Below are 20,364 nucleotides of genomic sequence, written 5' to 3'. Positions count from 1 at the left end.
TATTTGAAGGGCCAGCCCTGGGACTCGGGTACCCGCAGTCAGGTAAGAGCACAACACCCAGGACAGGCAGGCTGAGTTCTCCAGGGGACAGAGGACCGAGAACCTCCTCGTGGCGGGGGCGGGGGCGGGGGGGGGGGGGCAGCACAGGAGGGACCGGCCTTGATGGATGATCAGAATTTGAATGGCACAAAAAAGGGAGGTACTCTCAGGGCACAGCCTGAGCCAAGGTTGGGAAGGGGTGGGGGGGGAGAAACTCAGGCGTCGTGTGGCGTGTGCCCCCCAACACCCTGGAGGTACGTGGCTGGCGTGGGCCCATCCACTTTGCTGGGGTGAAGGTTAGTTTGCCGGTCTCTGGCCTCTAATGGTTCCTGTTACGAGGACCTGCAACACTCCCTCCCGTGGGGACCTTCTAGTTCAAGGGCTCTGGTCTCACTCTCACCAGGCCTGGGCAAGTGAAACAAGTCCAGAGAGGTGGACCCCAGCTGGGCACCACTGGCAGTTTCCAGCCAGCACTTGGTGACAGAGTACCTCTATAAACTCAGAGTCTGGTGACAGAGGCTGTGGCATGCCTAAGACCGGAAAACGAAGGAACAGGCCCCCAGTGAGCTCCCCAGGAGCGACCACTCTGGGCCTCCGCTGAAGCCGTGCACTGTGCCCAGATGCCCTTCTCTGTCTTGCTCCGGGGTCGGATTTCATCTGTGTATGGACTTCATCTGCTGTTGGCCTGGATCCTACCTTGGGTGGCTTGGATCCCACCCTGAGTGGCTCGGGCAGATCCCTTGTGTAGTGGGCACCTGTTCTGTGCCCCCCACGCTCAGGAGCTGAAGCAGAGACTCTTGCTCCATTTCTCAGGAGAAGAAACAGAGGCCCACAGAGGACAAGTGACTGCCCTGAGGTCCCCCAGGGAGGCAGTGGTGGACCAGCCTTTGGACTCGGGCCAGCACGTGCCGAAAACACCTGCCCAGGAGGAACAGGGAGGCATGAAGCTGGTTAGTTCGCCTAGGTTAGGATTTGGGGTCTGGGTTGGAATGACTGAATGATGGCGGGACGGAGAGGGGGTGAGTCCTCTCTGTGCCTCCTCCTGTCCCGGGGGCCAGGCTCCACAGACCGCCTTGCTGTCCTGAGGGAGAGGAGCGCAGGGGACCCTTGTGAGGATGATGGGGGCGGTAGTGGTGGCTCGAGGCCCCCCGGAGTTGGGCGTCTCCGGGGGGCCGGGGGAGGGCAGGACCCCAGGGCTGCCCACGGCAGGCAGCCCCACCGGGAGGGACGAGGGAGGAGTCGGGGACGGTCTGGCCCCGGGTGGGGGGTGGGGTGGGCGCGGCGGAGGCAGGAGGGGGGCCATCCCCCCACCCCCGCCCGGCCCCCGCATGGCCGGGGCACGGCAGGAGGGGGCGCCCGCGGCCCTCCCGGCGCTCGGGCGGGACAAAGGCCGGAGCCCCGGCCCCTCCCCGGCGGCTGCGGCGGCGGCCCGCGCTGCGAGAGTCCGCGCGGCCGGGGGGCCGGCGCCCGGGGAGGACCCCCGGCTCCCCGCCCGCCCGCCGCCTGCCTTCTCGGCGCCCGAGGTCGCGCGCGCACGGGCTGGGGGGGGGCGGCCGGGGATCTCCAAGCGCCGGCGCGCCCTCCTCCCGCCCGCCCCGAGCCCGCCCGCTCGGCGGCGGCGGCGGAGGAGGCGGAGACCGCTGGCAGGCGGCGGCCAGGCGAGCGCGGCGGCCGGACCGGGGCCATGGCGCCCGCGCAGCGCCCGCTGCTGCCGCTGCTGCTGCTGCTGCTGCCGCTGCCGCCGCCGCCGCCCTTCGCGCGCGCCGAGGACGCCGCCCGCGCCAACTCGGACCGCTACGCCGTCTACTGGAACCGCAGCAACCCCAGGTGAGCGCGGCCGCGCGCGGGGAGGCGGCGCCGGGGGCCCCGGGCGCCCCCCGCCCCGGCCGGGCCTCCGCGCCCCGGGCTCTGGGCGGCCCCCGAGCGCGCTCCGCCGCGGGGGCGGGGGCGGGGGGCGCCGGCGGGAGCCCCCAGGGAGTTCCGGCGCCCCGGAGTTCGGGGCGCTCCCGCTCCTCGTGCATCCTCCCCCCCGCACACGCGCAGGGCGCCCCAGCGGACGCCCTGCGCGCCCAGAGCGCCGCCAGCCCCCGGAGTTCGGGGGGACCCTCCGAAGCTGGGCGGCCCCGAGTTCCTTTCCCGGACTTGGGGGTCCCCCATCCTGGGGCCTCTCCGGGGACGCCTGCCGGCGTCGGAGTTCGTGGAGATCCCCCGGGGAACCTCATCGCTGAACTGTGCCGGGTGGGGGACCGCGGCCTCCCCCTCCCCCCGGGGCAAGGGGTCCGTGGGCGCGTCCTGCGGGTGGGTCCCCACGTGAACTCGGGGCAGTTGATCTGTTCCTCCCTACCAAACCAGGACCGTCTTCGCTCCAGGGAGCCCAAGGTCCTAGCTTTGTAGAGGTGGGGAGACTGAGGCACCCAGGAGCGGTCCTGGGAGTCTTGGCCCGGCGGCATCCTCTCCCGTCCTCCTGGTGCTGATGGGGAAACTGAGGCACAGAATGCATGCGTGGCTGGCTCAAGGTCACGGTGAGGGGAGAGGAGCGGAGGTGGGGACCCAGGTGGCCTCGTGCCCAGCCTGCTACGCCTGGCTGCGGTGTCCTGCCCGCCCGCACAACCCCTTCGGCGCCCAGCGCTAAGTGCAATTTGGGGGGCAGCCGGAATCCTGGCTAATCCGACTGAGAAAAGTTTGCTGGTAACTGACCATGACCTGGACATCGGCAGAAGCCTCTGGGCCATCGCCGGCTCTCCAAGGCCGGGGGGCCCACGGGAGATGGGGTTTGGAGCTCAGCACTCCGAGGGGTCAGCCCCAGCACCCAGGCTCCCACGGCATTCCCAGGGCCGGCTGGGCTGCGCATGGGAGTGAGGAGGCCAGCCTCTCTGCTTCCTGTCCCTCTGCCACTGGTCACTTTCTCTCCCTTTCAAGTGCCGGTCAAGACACCCTCACTGTCCTCTGCCATCCCGTTACTGTCGGGCAGAAAGTTGCATAAAGGGCCATCTTTGAGGCAGGCTCTGGGACAAGGGTAGCCACTGTCCTGCCGTGGGGGGCAGGGAGCGCACCCAGACGCCCCCCTCAGTTGCTCAGCTGTGGGGTTGGGCCCCAGGGCTGAGGGCAGAGACCCCGGGCTGCACAGGGACAGTCAGGCCACCGCGGAGCGGGTTCCCTGGCCGCCTTGCCCTGCTGGTCACATGTGGGTTTGATTAAGGCTCTTCCCTGCGGCCGAGCGGGGGAGCCCAGCGGGCAGCGCCTCCCCGGCCCAAGTTTTTGGTTTCAGCTTTGGAATCTCCGTCCCAGGCATGGCCTGTCCTTTGTTCTAGCAAACGCCAAACACACGAGGAGCCTCGAATGGGGACGGGAAGGGGGTGGTTGGGGCTGCCTGCCGCCCCACCTGCCACAGGGCTGTGGACAGGATCCCGGCCGGGGGGACGAGGCAGCCCCAGGGGCCTGGCTCTGGCCTCACACCCGAGCGCCTCCTGCTGCTGACCTGACAGTCCTGTTCCGACCAGCTGCCCGAGGGCCTCGGTGGCCCAGGGACCTCTCGGGAGGTTCGCTGCCCGGGGCCGGCTGGCCTGGAACCTGCAGCCGGTGACAGGGTGCGTGTCGGACACGGGAGGAGGGGTGGTGTCGAGCCTCGGGTCCAAGGGCACCCAGGAATGGTGATTTCCCCAGAGGCGGCTGCCCAGGGCAGAGGTGCAGGGCCCGCGAGTAGGCCTGGAGCTGGCGGCAGTCCCGCGGGTAGAGATGAGAGACCCGGCTGGGTTACCAACGGATCAGTGCGGCGGCAGGTGGAGGAGATGGGGGGGGTTGCCCAAGAGAAGGGGCGCACATAAAAGGCACAGCAGGGAAGGGGTCAGAGTGAGGGCTGGGCACACTTGGGTGGGGGGACAGGCAGTCGTGCAGGAGCTGGAGGGACGGGTGTGCTCACGTGGGGAACGGACAGGCAGTGCCGCGGTGAGGCCGGCCACGCGTGCCCACCCGGCCTCGTACCTGCACCAAGGTAATAAGTATGTGGTTCTGTTTTCCCAGTCACATCCTCCTGCCGCGCAGCGCGTTTCCTGCGCACACGCGGCTGGTGGACGTGGCCGAGCGAGCCCCGCACCCACCGTCACCGCCGCGGCAGGGTGGGGCCCTGCCGTCCAGGTCAGCCACCCGCAGGCGGGTCGCCCCCGCAGGCCGGCCGCGCGCGGGCTCCTCCCTGGTCCTTGCACCTGTCCGCGGCCGAGTGGGGCTGGGCCCTCCGGCGGGGCCGCGTGTGCAGCCGCGGGGGGCTCGTGCTGTGTGCGGAAGGTCGGTGCGCCTCCGGCTCAGGCTTCCGTGTCTCCGCCTGTGTCGCCGCGTGCACTCGCGTGCTTTTTCCCGCGGCGTGCAGGGGTCACTCACACACACGCCTGCGTGGCAGGGTGACGCATGTGCCTCCCGGCTCTGGCATGTTTGCACACGCGTGTGCGTGATTGTGCCAGAGTGCGTGCACGTGTTCGCACGGCGCGTCTGCGCGTGGAATGCGCGTGCCCGTCTGCGCGTGCGTGTCTGCACCGGGGGGGGGGGGCTGTGTGTGTGTGTGTGTGCGCGCGCGCGCGCGGGGGGGGGGGGGGCGCACACGTGTGTCTTTAGCACATCTGTGAGCGGAGTGCACGCGTGTGGCTGCGCGTGCGGCCCGGCCCCGGCCGTCCCAGGGCCCCCGGTGAGGGGGCGGATGGTTCCGGCGATGGCGGCCCGGCTGGCTGTCCTCCTCTGTCCCCTCCTCGAGCCGGGTGGGTCCTCGCCGGAGGACTGTGCAGGGCGCCCGCTGTCCCCGAGTCCCCCACCCGAGTGGCGAGCGCGGGCCTGCACGTGTGCGTGGTGTCGATGCGGGCGGGGGCTGTGGGCCCGGAACCCACCCGCACCCGGCGGCTCGGGGCCGCGGGAGCGTTCGAAGGGGGTTGCGTGTGCTTCCGCGTGTGCGGGTGCAGATAGGAAAATGGCGACCGGAGAGGGTCTTTCCCAGGGTGGAGGCGTCGGGCCTCCCTGCTCCCCGTGGCGCTGCAGCCCTGCCCGCGGCCTGGGGAGAAGTGGCTTTGCGCGGGTGATGCCATATTTTGCTGTACGAGGGTTTTTGGTTTTGTTCGAGAGAGGTCAGTCTGCCTGGCTTTCAGAGCTTGGAGGGCGAGACCGCTTGGGTCTGGGCACCCGGGGCCCGAGGGTGGGGCCCGGGGGTGCCGCGGGGAGCCCGGGCACGAGCTCAGGCAGGCGGCTTGGCCGCCGGAGCCTCCGCGTCTCCGTAAGTGGGGGCCGACAGGTGTGGCGGTCAGCAGACGGTGGCAGGGCCTTTGTGGCCCCGGCGTGACCCCAGGGGCTCAGAGGTCCCCGACAGAGAGGGAAACCGAGGCAGCTCCTGCGGGTGAACACAGGGGCTTCTGGGGCTGGACCCCAAATCTGCACCGACGGCGACGGTCCAGCCCGAAGGACAGGGCGAGAAACAGCGGAGGGGGGTGGGGGGGGCGGTTCTGAGGGCCGCCCCCCCCACCCCCCCCACCCCCCCACCCCCCCACCGCGGGCCTGGGCAACTTCTGTCTGGGGCTGCCTCTGGGTCTGATGGGCAGCCGGGCCTTCCCGGTCCCCAGCCTCGGTGCCTCCCCTTGGGGCGCTGTGCCCGCGTTGGCTCTGGCAGCTCTGACCCCCGGGCCCCCCCAGACGTCTCCGTGAGGTCTGCGGGCCCCTCGGGGTCACCCGTGGACGTGGTTCTTGGGGCAGCACATGCGTTCAGGGGGTCTGGGGGGCGGTGTTTCTGAGGGCCCGGCCGTTTCCTTCCATCGGCCTAAGCCAGGCCCGCACCCCTCTCCTTAACCTCAGGAGCGGGAGACGCGGCCAGCCTTGCCCCGTGGCGTGGCTTTGGGGGGACTTCTCTCCTTTGGAGATGGGTCCAGGGGGAGGGCTCAGCTGTGCCCCCCCACAGCCCCAGACCCCGTGCCACGTCTGTGCCTCCACACGGATGACAGCTAGGTGCACCGGCACAGCTCGGTCCCCACCTCAGCCACACTTTGGCAGGCCAGCCCTGACCGGGGTCTCGCCCCCACGCCTGCTCTCTTGCGCCCTGGGGGCTCGGCCGCCACGCCTTGGTCGCCCTGTCGGACCTGGGGATTTTGGTTTCAAGCGGCTCCGCTCACTACACGAGCCAAGTTGCCCCCTCGGCCGGCCCAGCCACAGCCATGCACCCGTCCGATCTGCCCACCCCGTTATGCCTCCCTTTCATGGACCCGGAGACAGTGACTCACCCATGGCTCCGGGGAAGGCGGGCCGGTCGGGCTGTCCCCAGTCCTAGAGGCTGCTGCGTCCAAGGCCGGCTAAGGACACTGGGGGGTGGGGGCGGGGGGGGTCCAGGACAGCCACGTCCTGTGTGCTGCTGACCCCGGGGCCCAGAGGCGGGGCTGACCTCTGGCTTCAGCTCCGGGGTCGGGTCGTTGCTTCAGTTACCCACCCCCTCCGCACACACCCTCCCCGAGGCTGACCCCGCACCACCTGGGGGCCCCGGTTTCTCTGAGGATCCCCCCAGCACCGGAGCTCCCCCCCCTACCCCACGCCTCGCCACAGCAGAAGGAAGGTGGCCAGGCCTCAGGTGGGGGAATGTCTTCTCTACCCCTCAGAAAGCTGGGGGTGCGTGCCGAGGTCTTGGGTCTCGCCGGGGATGGCGGTGGGGAGGGGCTGACCCTGCCCCGGCCTGGGCCTCGGGACCCTGCTGCCCACCCAGGGCCCGCCTGGGTGTGTCCTTCCCTGGGGTCTTAGTCACTAGGCAGCCTGACTGGGTTCAGACCAGGGAGCTGGTCCCAAGTGCAGCTGGCAGGGTGGGGTGGGCTTCAGCTTGCTGGCGCCTCACCCCTGCCTCAACTTCTAGTCTGGGGGGGGGTGGCACAGCCCTCCCCACTCCCATTTTGGGCGAGACTCCTAATTAGTTGCTTTGCTATTAGCGTCTAATGACTTGACAATGGCCCGATTGGAGCTAATTAGCCGAGCGGGGGGGGGGGGGGGGGGGCGGGGGGCGGCTGCGGGGTAGGGGTGGGTTTGGCGGGCAGGGTCGGGTCCGCCAGGGGCTGGGAGGGCTGCCTGCAGGAGTGCACGTTGGCAGGCAGCCGGCAGGGTGAACGAGAGTGGGGGTGAAGGTGTGGCACGGGAGGGGAAGGGCCGTATGTCTGAAAGCCTCAGGAGCCCTCTGTCTGGGAACCTGTCCCAAGTCAGTCATTAACCCCTTAGTGAGAGTTTTTATCTCTCTCTGTTGCTCCCATGGAGCATTTGCATATCAGGCTTCCTCACTAATGGAGAAAATGAAAGCTTTGTCTCGCTTGCACCGGCTTGGTTTTGGGGTTGGGCCCTTCCCCCGCACAGGCGCCACCCTGAGTAGGGGCCAGGCGCCCGCCCCTGGTTTGCCCGCCAACTTGGAACCGGGAAATGGCCACGCAGCAAGGCCATCGCTATTTTAGAGCCGGGGAGGGGAAAACAATGGTCCGCTTAGGCAGCTAGAGCTGGAGGGGTGGGGGCTTCTTCTGGGACGCACCTGCTGGGGGTCCTCACTCCATGTGTGGGTCACTGTCTGCTCCCTGTGACTCCGGCACCTCAAAGACCTTGAATCTTTGGCCTTTGTTTGATCAACAAACGTGTGGAGGCACTGTGCACGAGGCCTGTGCCGGCGGTGAGGGAAAGGGGCGGAGGAGGAGGCTGGCCCCCAGGGTCCGGGGCGGGGGGGGGGGGGGGGCGGACAGCAGACTGTGTAAGGGTAAAAATATGATGATGTTGGAATGAGATACGTGATGAGGTGGAGGAGGCGGGAGAGAGCAGGCTGGGCAGAGGAGCACATGCAAAGGCCCTGGGGTGGGAACCGGAGCAGCCAGAAGGCTGGTGTGGCTGGAAGGAGTGAGCTGGGGGCAGTTGGAGGACGACTTGGGTGGGAACAGTGAGGCCATACGGGCCCCGTGACCCGGCAGGACCGTGGGTTTTATTCTGAGTGATGGGGGAGCTCTGAGTCAGTGAGTCAGTGGGTCTGATTTACGCTCAGAAAAGCGAGCCCCGGATTTGGGGAGGCCAGGAGCCTGGCCCGCCTGGCGGGGCCCACACATCCAGCCTCTGAGCCAGCAAAGCAGCCTCGCTTTCGGACGTTTTTCGGGAGATTAAACGGGAGAGGAGAGCGACGTTGGTCCAGTGCAGGGGAGGCAGGCACCATGGAGAAGCACGGGCAGGGGTGGGGTGGGGAGTCGGCGATGCCCCGGCAGCCCCACCCTCGAGTCCATTCGTCTTGCGAGGCTCCGCAGAGAGCTGAGCTCTTCCCTTTCAGGCCGAGCATACATCCCTGCAGCAGAGGCCAGTGAGGAGAGGGGAAACTGAGGACCAGAGGGGGCCGGGGTCAGCACCGGGGCCGGTCCTGTACCCCCCTCCCCCACACCGTCGTTTCCCCACCTCCCCCTCCCCTGCAGGCCGGGCCTGGGTGGTCCTGGCAGGCGCTTGGCCACGGCTGTCATCGACTGGCTGATCAATGGGGCTTTCAATGGGCTGGGAAGGAGCGAAAACGACTTTTGAAAAAGCCTGGAGTGGCTTTTGCATCGATCTCGCCCAAGCGGCCAGAGAACACAGCCAGTCCATGAGACACCCGTGCTTGGCCAGCCGAGGGGCAGCCCAACATATGGGCAGGGTCGCTGCCTAACCCTGCCCCAGCCTGACCCTGCCTCTGCTCCAGCCTGACCCTACCCCAGCCTGACCCTGTCCCTGTCCCAGCCTGACCCTGGCCTTGCTGTGAGCCTGACCCTGGTCCCAGCCTGACCCTGCTGTGAGCCTGACCCTGACTCTGCTCCAGCCTGACCCTACCCCAGCCTGACCCTGTCCCTGTCCCAGCCTGACCCTGACCCTGCTTTGAGCCTGACCCTGGTCCCAGCCTCACCCTGCTGTGAGCCTGACCCTGTCCCTATCCCAGCCTGATCCTGACCTTGTCCAAGCCTGACCCTGCCCCTATCTCAGCCTGGCCCTGCCCCAGCCTGACCCTGACTCTGCTCCAGCCTGACCCTGTCCCTGTCCCAGCCTGACCCTGACCCTGCTCCAGCCTGATCCTGTCCCGGCCTGGCCCTGGTATGAGCCTGACCCTGACCGTGCTTTGAGCCTGACCCTGGCCCTGACCCTGACCTAGCCTGACCCTGGTCCCAGCCTGACCCTGCTGTGAGCCTGACCCTGACCCTGTCCCAGCCTGACTTTGGGCTGCCCTGCCTCTGTGCAGGGCCTGCTATGTACACGAGTGGCGTTCTCAAGGACTGTTCCCACTGTACAGAGTTGGAAACAGGCTTTGAGACGAGAATGAACCACAAGACCTAGCTGGGTGCAAGCCCGAGCCTGAACACAGAACTATCTGCAGCCCCCAACTGACCTCCACTCCCCGAGTCTCTCTGCTGTATTCACTGAATCTGCAAACAGCATCCCACTTCTGTGGGGGTGGGCAGAGCTCCCCATTCCTGGGCGGTCCGAGAGCAGGGAAGGGCTGGAGGTGAGTCTGCTCCCTCCGACTCTCCGAGCTGGAATTCTCGGGAGTCTGCGCCTCAGCCGCAGACTTGACATCCCCACGAGATCTCCTGTGTCAGGTTGGGAAACTGAGGCACGAGTGAGCAAGGTCTCCCGCTGCCTCACTCCCCACTCTGGGGTCCCCGGAGCCGCCCCGACCTGGCGCAGAGCCTCTGGGCTGCAGGGGGGCAGCCAATGCCGGCTGATAATCCTGCCCCCGCCTCAGTTGCCCGGCATGGGGGCCGCACCTCGGCTCCCTCCCGCGGACTGGGCCACAGAGGCGTGGCGTGGCGTGGCCAAGCTGGGGTCCAAGCAGCCTGGGCCCCTTCTGCTGTCGACCCTCACTGGGCCTCAGTTTCCATGCCTGTACGGAGAGGGAGAAGGGGCTTCCCACCCCTCCTCTGCTTTTAGGCCTTTTATGTGCTAATAAAGCTCCTCTCCGGAGGCCCCCTTGTCCCTCCTCGGTCCAGGCTGCGTTTACATGACAGGGACCCAGGAGACCGCGTCCGGGAGATCTAAGGGCTCCTGTCGCTGTGGCCTGAGGCGGTGATGGTGGGGAGAGCTGACCTCCATCCTCGCCAGACGAAGTTGGGTCTGGGGGGGCTCCCCAAGGCTGCGTGCACAGGCTGCCTGACAGTTGGGACCTCCAGGGCAAAGGCTGGGAAGCGGGGCTGAGGGGCGGAGGCGGCAGGGGTGGGGGAACCTGGTGAGGTGACCGGGAGGTTGGGGGGGCAGTTGTCAAGTCGCAGAGGCCCTGGAGGCAGATCCCCGGACTTGCTGGGGTCACACGGGAGGTAAGGAGTTGAGGCTGGGGGCGGGACCCAGAGCACCTCTGAGCCGGGCTGGGGCGACCTTCCCGCCAAACCCTGCCCCCCCCCCCCGCAAGGAAACTGACGCTAGGAGAGGGGTCCAGAACACCCAGCTCCAGGCCCCACCCACCTGTGCCGCCTTGGCAGTCAGATCTGCCGAGGAAAAGCCACGGCGGCTGCCTGTGGTGGGCAGCCTGGGGACTGCCTGGAGGAGGGGACGTGGCAGTCAAGCAGTAACGTTTATTTGGAGAGGGACTTCGTGACGGGCAGCGGGGGCAGCTCGTGCCGGCCCCGTCACGGAAGGGCCCGGACGCGCCGCCTACGCGAGGGAGGCTGGGCCCCGGGGGCTCCGCACCTGCTCCGTTGCCTGCGGTTACCCAGAATGCCCGGCGAGGCGACCGCCCCTCCTCCCCCGACGCCCGCCTGGTGGCGGGCGGGAGGCTCGGGGGCGGCCTGGGGGGAGGGGGGTGGGGGTGGGGCACGTGGGCCCGCGCCCCGGAGCTTCTCCCGGGTCCCCCGCGCCGGCCCCGCCCCCGTCCCGTCCCGCAACCGCCCGCGCTGACCCAGCGGCCCTCGTGCTCCCCGCCCCCCCCCCCCCCGGCCTCCCCGCGCGGACCGCGGGGCCCAGGTTCCACGCGGGCGCGGCGGACGACGGCGGGGGCTACACGGTGGAGGTCAGCATCAACGACTACCTGGACATCTACTGCCCGCACTACGGGGCGCCGCTGCCGCCGGCCGAGCGCATGGAGCACTACGTGCTGTACATGGTCAACGGCGAGGGCCACGCGTCCTGCGACCACCGGCAGCGCGGCTTCAAGCGCTGGGAGTGCAACCGGCCCGCGGCGCCCGGGGGGCCGCTCAAGTTCTCGGAGAAGTTCCAGCTCTTCACGCCCTTCTCCCTCGGCTTCGAGTTCCGTCCGGGCCATGAGTACTACTACATCTGTGAGTGCGGGGGCGCGGGGGTGCGGGGGGGGGGTGCAGGAGGGGGGCCAGGGGTGCATGGGGGGTGGGGTCTGAGGAGCAGCACGTGGGGGGAGCAGGAGGAGATGGAGACAATGTGGCAGTGTGGCAGCGTGGAAGGGGGGGAGAGCGGGGGGCACAGGGGTTGGGGGGCAGCAGAGTCCTGGTATGGGGAGATGGGGTCTGGGCCAGCCTTGGCCTCTGTGTCTCCCGGGTCAAGCGCTTGAATGGAATCATCCTTCTGGCAAGCCCCAGAGGCCCCACTATCTAGAGTTCCCATTTTCAGATGGGGAAACTGAGGCTCAGAGTGGGGCTGAGGTCACAAACCCGCAGATGCCCCTCTGTGACCTGTCTCTGGATCAAGCCACTGGGCCTTTGGGCTGGGGGAGCGGATGGCTCCACCATCAACTTGCGGGCACTGAGATCAGGGGTGGTCACTGCCCCTCCCCCCCCCCCAAATGGGTGTAGGGACTCTGGTGGGGGAGGGGAGCGTGGTCAAAGCCAGGGGCGAAGGCAGAGCTCGGGTTCTGCCCATCACACCCTGGCTTGGGCAGGGAGCTCCCAGGCCCTCCCGGCCACCCTCCCCCACCATCTCCCCCCACCAGGCGCACCTGGCCCAAGATTCCCCGCGGACTGTGGGAGGAGCTGCTTTTCAGGGCTTGGGGACCCTCAGGCACAGCCCCGCGGCGAGTGGGCGGGGCTGAGGGAGGCTGTCCCTGGCTCTGCTGCACATGGGAGGGGGGAGGGATTCCAGGGGCATCCTTCTTCCTCCCCCTAAAGTGCCAATGGCAGGGTCTGGGGACAGGACGCTGCTGTGCCCTTGGCAGCCCGTTACTCTGCAGGGACTTAGCCAGGAACACGGGAGTGTAGGCATTGTCCCCACCGGCATGGGGGCATCGGGGAGCCCGCGTTGGTGTGGGGCTGATGCCTCTGCAGAGCCACTGAGACCCTGAGGGGCACGGAGATCCCCATCTCTCGGCCGGCCTCGTGGGGGCCCGCAGGGAGCCAGGTGGGGCGCGGGGTCTGCCCCTGGGGCCGTGGGGAGACGCAGCCCCTCGCTACCCTCCTTCCCGCTGCGTCACATTAAACTCTGTGAGGCTTCGTTCTTTCTGCTCTACTTGGATTTTTTTTCCTTTTAATTCAAGGAAGAAGCGGGTGGAGGAAGGGAGAAGGTGTTTAAATTAAGTCCTCGTAATATAAAAAAATTACATTTTTCTTTCCAGGACGGGAGTTTCGTAAAGATAATTATCGTCATTACTCTATGACGAATGTTATTTTTATTACATGCTTTTTTGTCTTCATCTTCCAGCGTGAGGGGCTTCTGGGGGGCGGGCAGAGGCAGTGGCCACCAGGAGGACAGGGGGACAGGCCTGAGCGTGTCCGTGTGCCGGGTCGTGCACACGGGGTGGGGGGGGGGGTGTGCCCGTGCCGTTGTCACACGCGAACCCCCGTGGCCCCCACTGGGCTTCAGGCCTCCTTCCCCTCCCTACCCTGGTCCCCAGGCCGCCTCCCGCATGACTCACTGCTATGGTGTGACCCCGGCCCCTCCGGGAGCTTCCGTGGGCCGTGTGGGCCGAGAGGCAGGGAGCAGGAAAGGTGGAATTGGAGGCGTGGGGACCTAACGCCTCGGCCTCCCTGTGACCTCCAGCAGGGTGCGTCCCTCTCTGCGCGAGGTGGGCGCATAGCCTGTCTCCCAGGGGTGACTGGCTTCTGTGAGCTCCCAGATGGAAGTAATCATTTCCAGAGCACTTACTGTGCGACGCACGAGGCCCAGATAGGGGGTGAGTTGCCCACAGACACCAGGGAGCAGGTATTCGATCCCAGATCGGTCATTTGGTTACACTGATTTTTTTGTTGTTGTTGTTCTGACTGGTTAAAAACATTTTTATTCAACACCTTCGAACTTTGCTCTGTGCTGCCTTGGGGTGACGTGGAACGAGACACAGGCACCCCCAGTCTCTGGGGTCGGGGTTCAGCAAAGGGAGGGGCAGGGGAAGTATGCGGGAGGACTTCTGGGAAATAGAGGGCATTGTGTCTAGGGCTTTGAGGTGTGGTTAGGAGTTTTATGGGCAGAACCTCCCGTAGCCTTGGGTCAGGGTCGAGTTACCAGCGTGGGGAAGGGGATGTAGCCCCAGGAGGTCTCTGGCACTGAGAGCCCCCTACTCCACAACCCCCATCCCCCTCTCTTCCAGCTGCCACACCGCCCAATGCTGTGGACCGACCCTGCCTGAGGCTGAAGGTTTACGTGCGGCCAACCAGTAAGTGCTCAGGGCATCGTGCAGGGTTTCATCCCCCACCCTTGTGTCCTGAGCCCACAGAGCCCACGGAGGGCTCGGCAGAGCCAGGGGGTGGTCCCAACACAGCCCGGGGAGTCCCTCAACCTCAGCAATGGCAGGGGCGGCTCCTGACCCCGAGCCTCAGTTTCCTCACGTGTGAACGAGGACGGCATTTCAGACCTTCGGGACTGAGGGTGAAGTCCGTGACCGGGCCCTCTGCTGAGGCCGTAGCTCCTTTCATCCAAGAGTGAACACCAGGAAGGTGCCCCAAGATAGGCCAAAGGGCCCACGTTCTGAGCTCTTGAAACATCAAAGCCACACGCAGAGAAGGGGGGGGTCTCCGCAGCCTTGAGACTTCACCCAGGCGCCGGACACGCATTTGGCACCTGCTGTTTGCCATGCTCTGCACAAAAGGCACAGCCCCGACCGAGATGGACAGAAATCTCCGGGTCGGGGAGGGACAGCTGAGGCAGAATGTGGGTGTGGGGGTGCAGCCCCGTGGGGAGGGGGGCCACCTGCTGACCATCCTGTCTCCGTGTCCCCCCAGACGAGACCCTGTACGAGGCCCCGGAGCCCATCTTCACCAGCAATAACTCGTGCAGTGGCTTGGGCGCCTGCCAGCTGGTCCTCAGCACTGTCCCTGTGCTGTGGACCCTCCTGGGCTCCTAGTCCCGGCCCACCTGGATGCCCCGCCGAGAGACCAGCTAGAGACTCCGTTTCTCCCACGACTGGTGCTGCCCTGCCAGGCGGGGGGGGGGGGGGGGGGGGGGCTGTCCACCGCCCCAGGGCCAGCCCTGGGGGGCGCGGCTAAAGGCCCTGATGCCTGAGAGGCCGGGTGTCTGTCCAGCCTCCCGGCCAAGCCATTCCTTCCAGGGTGCCGGAGAGCCCAAGAACCTCTCACTAGGGCTTTTCTTTTACGGCGGAATCAGAAAGACTTGAGTTTTTAATTTAATTTATTCCTTGCTGTTGCCGGTAACTTTGGGAAGGAGACAGAGTGGATGCTGCGTGGGTCCCTGGCCCCCCCGGGGCACGGGGATCGGGAGACCCCTGGTCTGGTCGACCCTCCAGGTACCCTGGGACAGGCCGGTCTGAGACGGAAGGGGCCGGGGATGCGTGCCCCTAATTCCGGCCCAGGAATCAGAGCCCACCTCAGACCCCCCCCACCCCCCGCTCCCCCCTCACCCCCACCTCCTCCCTCCCCCCCCCCCACCTCCTCCCTCCAGGGTGCCTCACCAGAGAGCCCCGTGTGGCGCCCTGGCCCCATCAGAGCCCGCCCCCCCCCCCCCCCCCCCCCCCCCCCCCGTCTTAGAACCACTTAGGCCCCGCCCGGTCCCCCCAGCCTCACCCGCTCGCCCCCGAGGCCCAGAAGACGTGACATTTCTGTAAATAGAGCCAGCAAGCATATACTGTGATTTATTTTTACTGTATTCCTAAGGATGGCCTGGAAAGTTTCTTTTTTTCTTACCCCTTCATGGGAGGGGGGCCCTTTTATTTTGGCGGGGGGGTGGGGGGACTTTTTAGAGTAGAAGCCGCACTTCGCAATAAGCTCGTGTGTCTGTCAGAGCCCCTGCTCCTCCTCTCCGAACTAATAACGTTTGTAAGAGAAAAGAAAACAGGACAAAAGGAAACACGGGGGCCACCACCAAGAAAAGACACCCCCCCGACACTTTAAAGAAGCAAACCGCATTTATACAGATTTCATATTTCCTACCCGCCTTTCCTGATCTGTGTTTTATATATATTATATATAAATATATATGGTGCGAGGCCGCCAGGAGACGGCTCCTGGATGCCGGGTGGGGGGCTTTTGTAGGGGGCATCGTGGGCGGGTGGTGGCGTCACGCCTGGAGCTGGCGACCGGGACCCCCCCTCCATTACAATCAACTTTGGATTCTGTATTTTTTTATAATAAAATGAGCGTAAACTTCAAGGATGTGCATGTGTGTCTGGGGCCCTCGGCCCGGATTGGGAGGGGCACTCGGAACTAATAATTTGGAGTCGGGTCTGGAATCTGCCAGGCAGAGGCGTCTTTGAGGGCCCTCCGGGATCCGTCGTGACGGCTTCTTCGCTTGTTTGGAGGCTGGGCCCTGGGATGGACATTTCACGGGGTGCTGTATCCTCCACTGCCCTCCGTGGGCCTCAGTTTCCCCCTCTGACAAATGGGAGCAAGTCCTCTGCTCCCTGGGGCAGCTGGGAGGGGGAGGGGGCAGCCTGGCTGGCTGTGAGTATATAGCAGGGGCCCTTGGGATGCCAGGACCCCCAGGGCTGCTCAGGGCCTCCTGCTCCATCGTCCGCTTGGGGCGCGAATCCTCCCGTCCTGTGACGGGTCTTGTAGGGTCCGATCAAGTCCTATGACGTCTGTGTCGCCAAGCTCTACCGCCGTGTGACTCAGTTTCCCTAACTGACCAGGCCAGGGTGGGGTCTGTCCGTTTCTTTTTTTTTTTTTTTTAAATTTTACGTTTATTTATTTTGAGAGAAAGAGCATGCAGGGAGGGGCAGAGAGAGAGAATCCCAAGCACCCCGACGCGGGGCGCAAACCCAGGAACCGTGTGAGCGTGACCTGAGCCGAAATCAAGAGTTGGACGCTGAAGGGGCCGAGCCACCCAGGCGCCCCATCTGTTGCCTCACAGTCCCTTTCTGGCTTTGCAAAAGGCACGTGTCCGGGGCTGGGGTCCCAGGGGCCTTCACCCCAGCCTAGCCCCAGGTGGGGGCACCCAGCAGACCCTCTCAGATGCTTGTCGCCTCGGTGGTACGTCCAGGACCCAGCGTCTGGGGCACAGTTAGCGGGGAGGAAAGGCTGTCCGCTAATTAATTCGGCCGAGCTGGGCCCCACGACAGGACCTGCCTCTTAATGAAGCCCGTGGAGCCACACAAAGACCCCTGTGTGCGCCCCGCCCGCCCTGCCCGGTGTCCCCAGATGGACGGTGACGCCCGTGCTGCGCACCCTGAGGATCCCCCACTCCACAGCGAGGACCCCAAGGCTCAGGTAGGGAGGAGGCCTGCCCCCCACGGCTGTTTTCCCCAAGACCCCGCGTCGCGGGGAGGGAACCCGAGGGAGGACTCAATGCAGGGATCGTGGGGCGGGATCTTAGCAAGTGACCTTAATTTTCTCATTTCAAAAAAAACTTATTGAGATATAATTCACACAGCACACCATCCATCCATTTCAAGTACAACCCAGGCGCTCGGGGGGCTCGGTCGGTTAAGCGTCCGACTTCGGCTCCGGTCACGATCTCGTGGCTTGTGGGCTCGAGCCCCGCATCGAGCTCCGTGCTGACCGCTCGGAGCCTGGAGCCTGCTTCGGGTTCTGTGCCTCCCTCTGCCTCTGCCCCTCCCGCCGCCCATGTTCTGTCTCTCAAAAATAAGTAATAAGACATTTTTAAAAATGAAAAAAAAAATTAAGTATGGTTCCACAATTTCTAGTACATTCACAGAGTGGTGCAACCATCACCTGTCTCCAATTCCATCACTCCAAAGGAAGCCCCGCCCCTATCACCAGTCACCCCCATCCCCCAGCACCCACGAGCCCCCTTCCCATCCGTGGATGAGCCTGTTCCGGACGTTTCACACACGTGGACTCACACCCCGCGTGGCCTCTCGTGTCGGGTTCCCTCTCTGAGCGTCGTGTGTTCAGGGTCCGTCCGCGGGGCGGCGGGTGTGGGCGCCTCGTTCCCATGCGTGGATATATCACATTTTGTTTATCTAGGCACCAGCTTATGGACATTTAAGCAACTTCCAGTTTTTTAAGACAAAGCTTTAGCACAAAAGGACCTCGGATGGGTAAGGACAAAAATAGCTTTGTTCCACCTCAGGGCCTTGGCACATGTTGTTCCCCTGGGTCGTGTACCCTTCCTGCAGGTCACCGATCACTGGTCCGCTCTCTCCCTGAGACCTTTCAGATTAGGTCACACGTCCTCTCTCGACGTCCCTGGCCGAGTGGCCACTCCCCCCCCCCCCAATGTGGCATTTCTGATTCTTCCCTGTTCTCCGCCGGAGACTGGGAGTTCCCAGGGGGCAGGGTCAGTCCTGTATGGTCATCACCGGGACCCAGTGCCCACACTTGGGAGACCCCCCCTTGGGCTTGTTATCTGCTATGTGCACAGGCACGTACACGCGTGTGCAGAGGAACCCCCAGCCGCTCTCGCCCACGCACGCCCCTTACCACTGGACACTTGCATTCAGGGCCTGGGTCACTGGCCACCATCCACTGCCTCAGGGGCCACCGTCAACATGAGGAGGGGCTGCGTTGTGCACAGTGGGGACCCTGACCCTGTGGCCCCCACCCCGGCCTCTCTGCAGGCCCCCTGGGCAGCCGTCTGTATGCGGGCCCCTGAGCAGAGGGGACTCGATTTCCCTCCCGGGGTGCCCGGGTGCCCCGCCACGGGGAGGGGGTCTGGGAGGTGGGGAGGGGGCGTCCTGAAGTCCCCCCAGCACTTCCGGCTGCTCTGGGATGGAGGCGTATCTCCTTGCCACGCGCACCCGGTTAGATTTGCTGTTGTATTGCTTTGGGGGGGGGGTCAGGCCTCAGCCTCAGGATGGGGGCCTGGTTGCCCCTCTCCATCTCCACTGGGGATGAGTGTGTGCCCTCACAGTCAGGGCTGATGGGGACCTCCTGATTTTAGGGGTCCCGTGACAGCTGGAAGCCCATGCTCCTGTATCCCGCTTCAAGGAAGGTCCTCACCCCGGCTCCTCCCCGCCTCCCTGGGCACGCCCCCCCCCCCCCAGGGCCACTGCCCTGCCTGCACCTTCCCCATTAGCTTCCCTCCCACCCCCTCCCTTGCTCCTCAAGGCCCCAGATCTTGTCTGTCTCCTCCTCTAGACTGTCAGCTCCCTGAGGGTGCAGAATTTTGTCTGTCCTGGTTGCCGCTGCGTCCTCAGTGCCTAGAATGTGCCGGGTACACAGCAGGCGCTCAGTGAATTCTTGTTGATGAATGAATGAATGAATGGATGGATGGATGAGGCAGCTGCGTGATTAGGAGACAGAACGTAACACACGGATGGTGTTCCCAATGCCAGCGTCGGCGCCCCCAACGAGCAGTAAGTGTGCACCTACTGTGTGCAGCGGTCAGTGCTGGGCCCTTCCTGGGTCTGCGTGGCCTCCGGGCCCAATATCCGGGGGACTTTCAGGCCATGGTTGGCGCCCCTGATCCAGGCTGCAGGTGGCCAGGCGGCCACTGATGGGCAAGGAAAAAAGCAAGTTCACAGCCCAGAAGCCCCCGAGGAGCCATCAGTCATTGCACGATAACACACAAGCCAGAAATTAAGTGGACGCAGCCAGGCAGGTGTGGCCAGCAGGGCAGACTGCCCCGGGAGCGGTTCCTGTCCCCTCCAGGTCCCCGACCCCAGCGGCTGGGCCGCAGGCATCGCTACTAGCGCAACACGGGCCAGGTCACCGGGCTGGGGCAGGGGTGTGGGCTGGAGGGGGAGGGGCCTGAGCGCCAAGCACAGGGCAGATGGCAGGTCCAGCACAGACAAAGGCACAGAGACCGGACTGATGCACAGCCCAGGCTGCGGTGGAGGCTGTGGGGGGGTGGGGGGGGGTCCGCAGGGGAGGCTGTGGGGGGGGCGCCGCAGAGGAGGGGGTGGGCGGGGGAGCCAGTGGGGCAGGACTGGAAGCCAAGAGGAATGGACTCTGGAGGGTGGGGGCTGCCGGGCACCGGGGCCTGCACCCCATACCCTCACCCTCACCTGCTGGAGCAGAACCCCCGCAGTGTCCCCCCCCCCCCCCCCGCAGGCCGTCTCCACACTTACTGGGACCTCAGGGTTGCTCAGGGGCCAGAGACCGGGCTGTTAGGGGTGAGCCCCCTCCCGCTGCAGCCAGAGGTTGGGAGAAACTCTGGGGGGCTGTGTACTGACCCACCCGGCTGATGGAGAAACAGAGGCTGAGAGGCGGGGGGCCTCATGGACAACGCAGTCTTCGGGGGGGCACCGAGTGGTCGGGGAGGCGGCTCTCCTGTTCATTGGACAGAGGCCCCCCCAGGCCCCACTGGTCCTTGGAGTGAGTCCAGGGTGACCCCGGGCCTCTGCGGGATCAGGATTTGGCCTGGGGCAGCCCAGGGCATGAGATCAGAGGTCCCCCCACTCCCCCAGCAGCCAGCAGACACTCCTTGGGTCCCTGTGTTGGGGACCCCTGGGGCCTCCCTCTCCCTGAAGCTCTGATGTGCTGTGCGGGTTGGGGTTTAGGGGCCCAGGAGCCCGGCTGTGGTTCCGGTCCAGACCACCCCACAGGCGGTGCGGCCTTGCTCTCTGGGCCTGGGGCGCTGGCCCGGCTCCCAGGGTGGGGGACGCTTCCAGGGGAGATCCAGAAAAGTTATTTCCCAGGACCCTCCTCCCCGTGGCCTCTCAAACCCCAGCTCCCGAGGGGGCGCACTGATGGGGGGCAGGGGGGCCGCGAGGGGTGAGGGGCTGTGGGTTGCGGTTGGCGCTTCCCCGAGCCCCCACCCCCTCCCCCGCCAAGACTCCTCCCCGGCCGCCTCCCCCGCGCAGGCTCTAAGTGCTTAAAAGCCTCCTGCGGCCGGGAGCAGCGGCGCGGGTGGAGGCGGGGGGGGGGCTGGCAGGGGGCCCGGGGCGCCCCTCCGGAAAAGGCCTTGAGCCTGAGACGGGCGGGGAGGCCGGGAACCGCCCGCGCCCCGCACCCCACGCCCGGAACACAGGGCCCGGACCCCCCGCCCCGCCCCGCGCCCCCAGGTCCCTCCCGCGGGGCCTCCCCAAGCCCCCTCTTCCCGCCTCCGTGCCTCTGCCCGCCCTGGTCCCCCACCGGGCCCTCTGTTGTTCCCTGC

The 20,364-nt window shown here is 66.0% G+C and overlaps 1 protein-coding gene across 2 annotated transcripts; it reads left to right on the top strand.

Annotated features, from left to right (window-relative positions):
* The first annotated feature begins 1,698 nt into the window (after positions 1-1,698).
* EFNA2 (ephrin A2) lies at positions 1,699-14,461 on the top strand. Of its 2 annotated transcripts, XM_053220241.1 has the most exons (4): positions 1,699-1,866; positions 10,978-11,291; positions 13,502-13,567; positions 14,133-14,461. In XM_053220241.1, exons 1-4 carry the CDS (start codon positions 1,724-1,726, stop codon positions 14,252-14,254), a joined length of 645 nt encoding a protein of 214 aa, XP_053076216.1. In that variant the 5' UTR covers positions 1,699-1,723; the 3' UTR covers positions 14,255-14,461. The 2 variants fall into 2 exon arrangements, with proteins under 2 accessions (XP_053076216.1, XP_026905292.1); XM_027049491.2 differs by lacking the exons at positions 1,699-1,866; positions 10,978-11,291 and adding an exon at positions 11,446-13,090.
* Positions 14,462-20,364: the final 5,903 nt, after the last annotated feature.

Source organism: Acinonyx jubatus, chromosome A2 (assembly GCF_027475565.1).
Source record: "Acinonyx jubatus isolate Ajub_Pintada_27869175 chromosome A2, VMU_Ajub_asm_v1.0, whole genome shotgun sequence".
In the NCBI taxonomy this organism is placed as follows: Eukaryota; Metazoa; Chordata; class Mammalia; order Carnivora; family Felidae; genus Acinonyx; species Acinonyx jubatus.
This window is presented reverse-complemented; position numbering and strand designations above follow the sequence as displayed.

What these genes read in the sequence shown, in the direction of transcription:
- EFNA2 (XM_027049491.2), top strand. Translation starts at nt 12,571, where the DNA reads ATGACGAATGTTATTTTTATTACATGCTTTTTTGTCTTCATCTTCCAG. An exon ending in GCACGAGGCCCAGATAGGGG is followed by an intron (nt 13,091 to 13,501) that starts GTGAGTTGCCCA and finishes CCTCTCTTCCAG; the next exon opens with CTGCCACACCGCCCAATGCT. An exon ending in GGTTTACGTGCGGCCAACCA is followed by an intron (nt 13,568 to 14,132) that starts GTAAGTGCTCAG and finishes GTGTCCCCCCAG; the next exon opens with ACGAGACCCTGTACGAGGCC.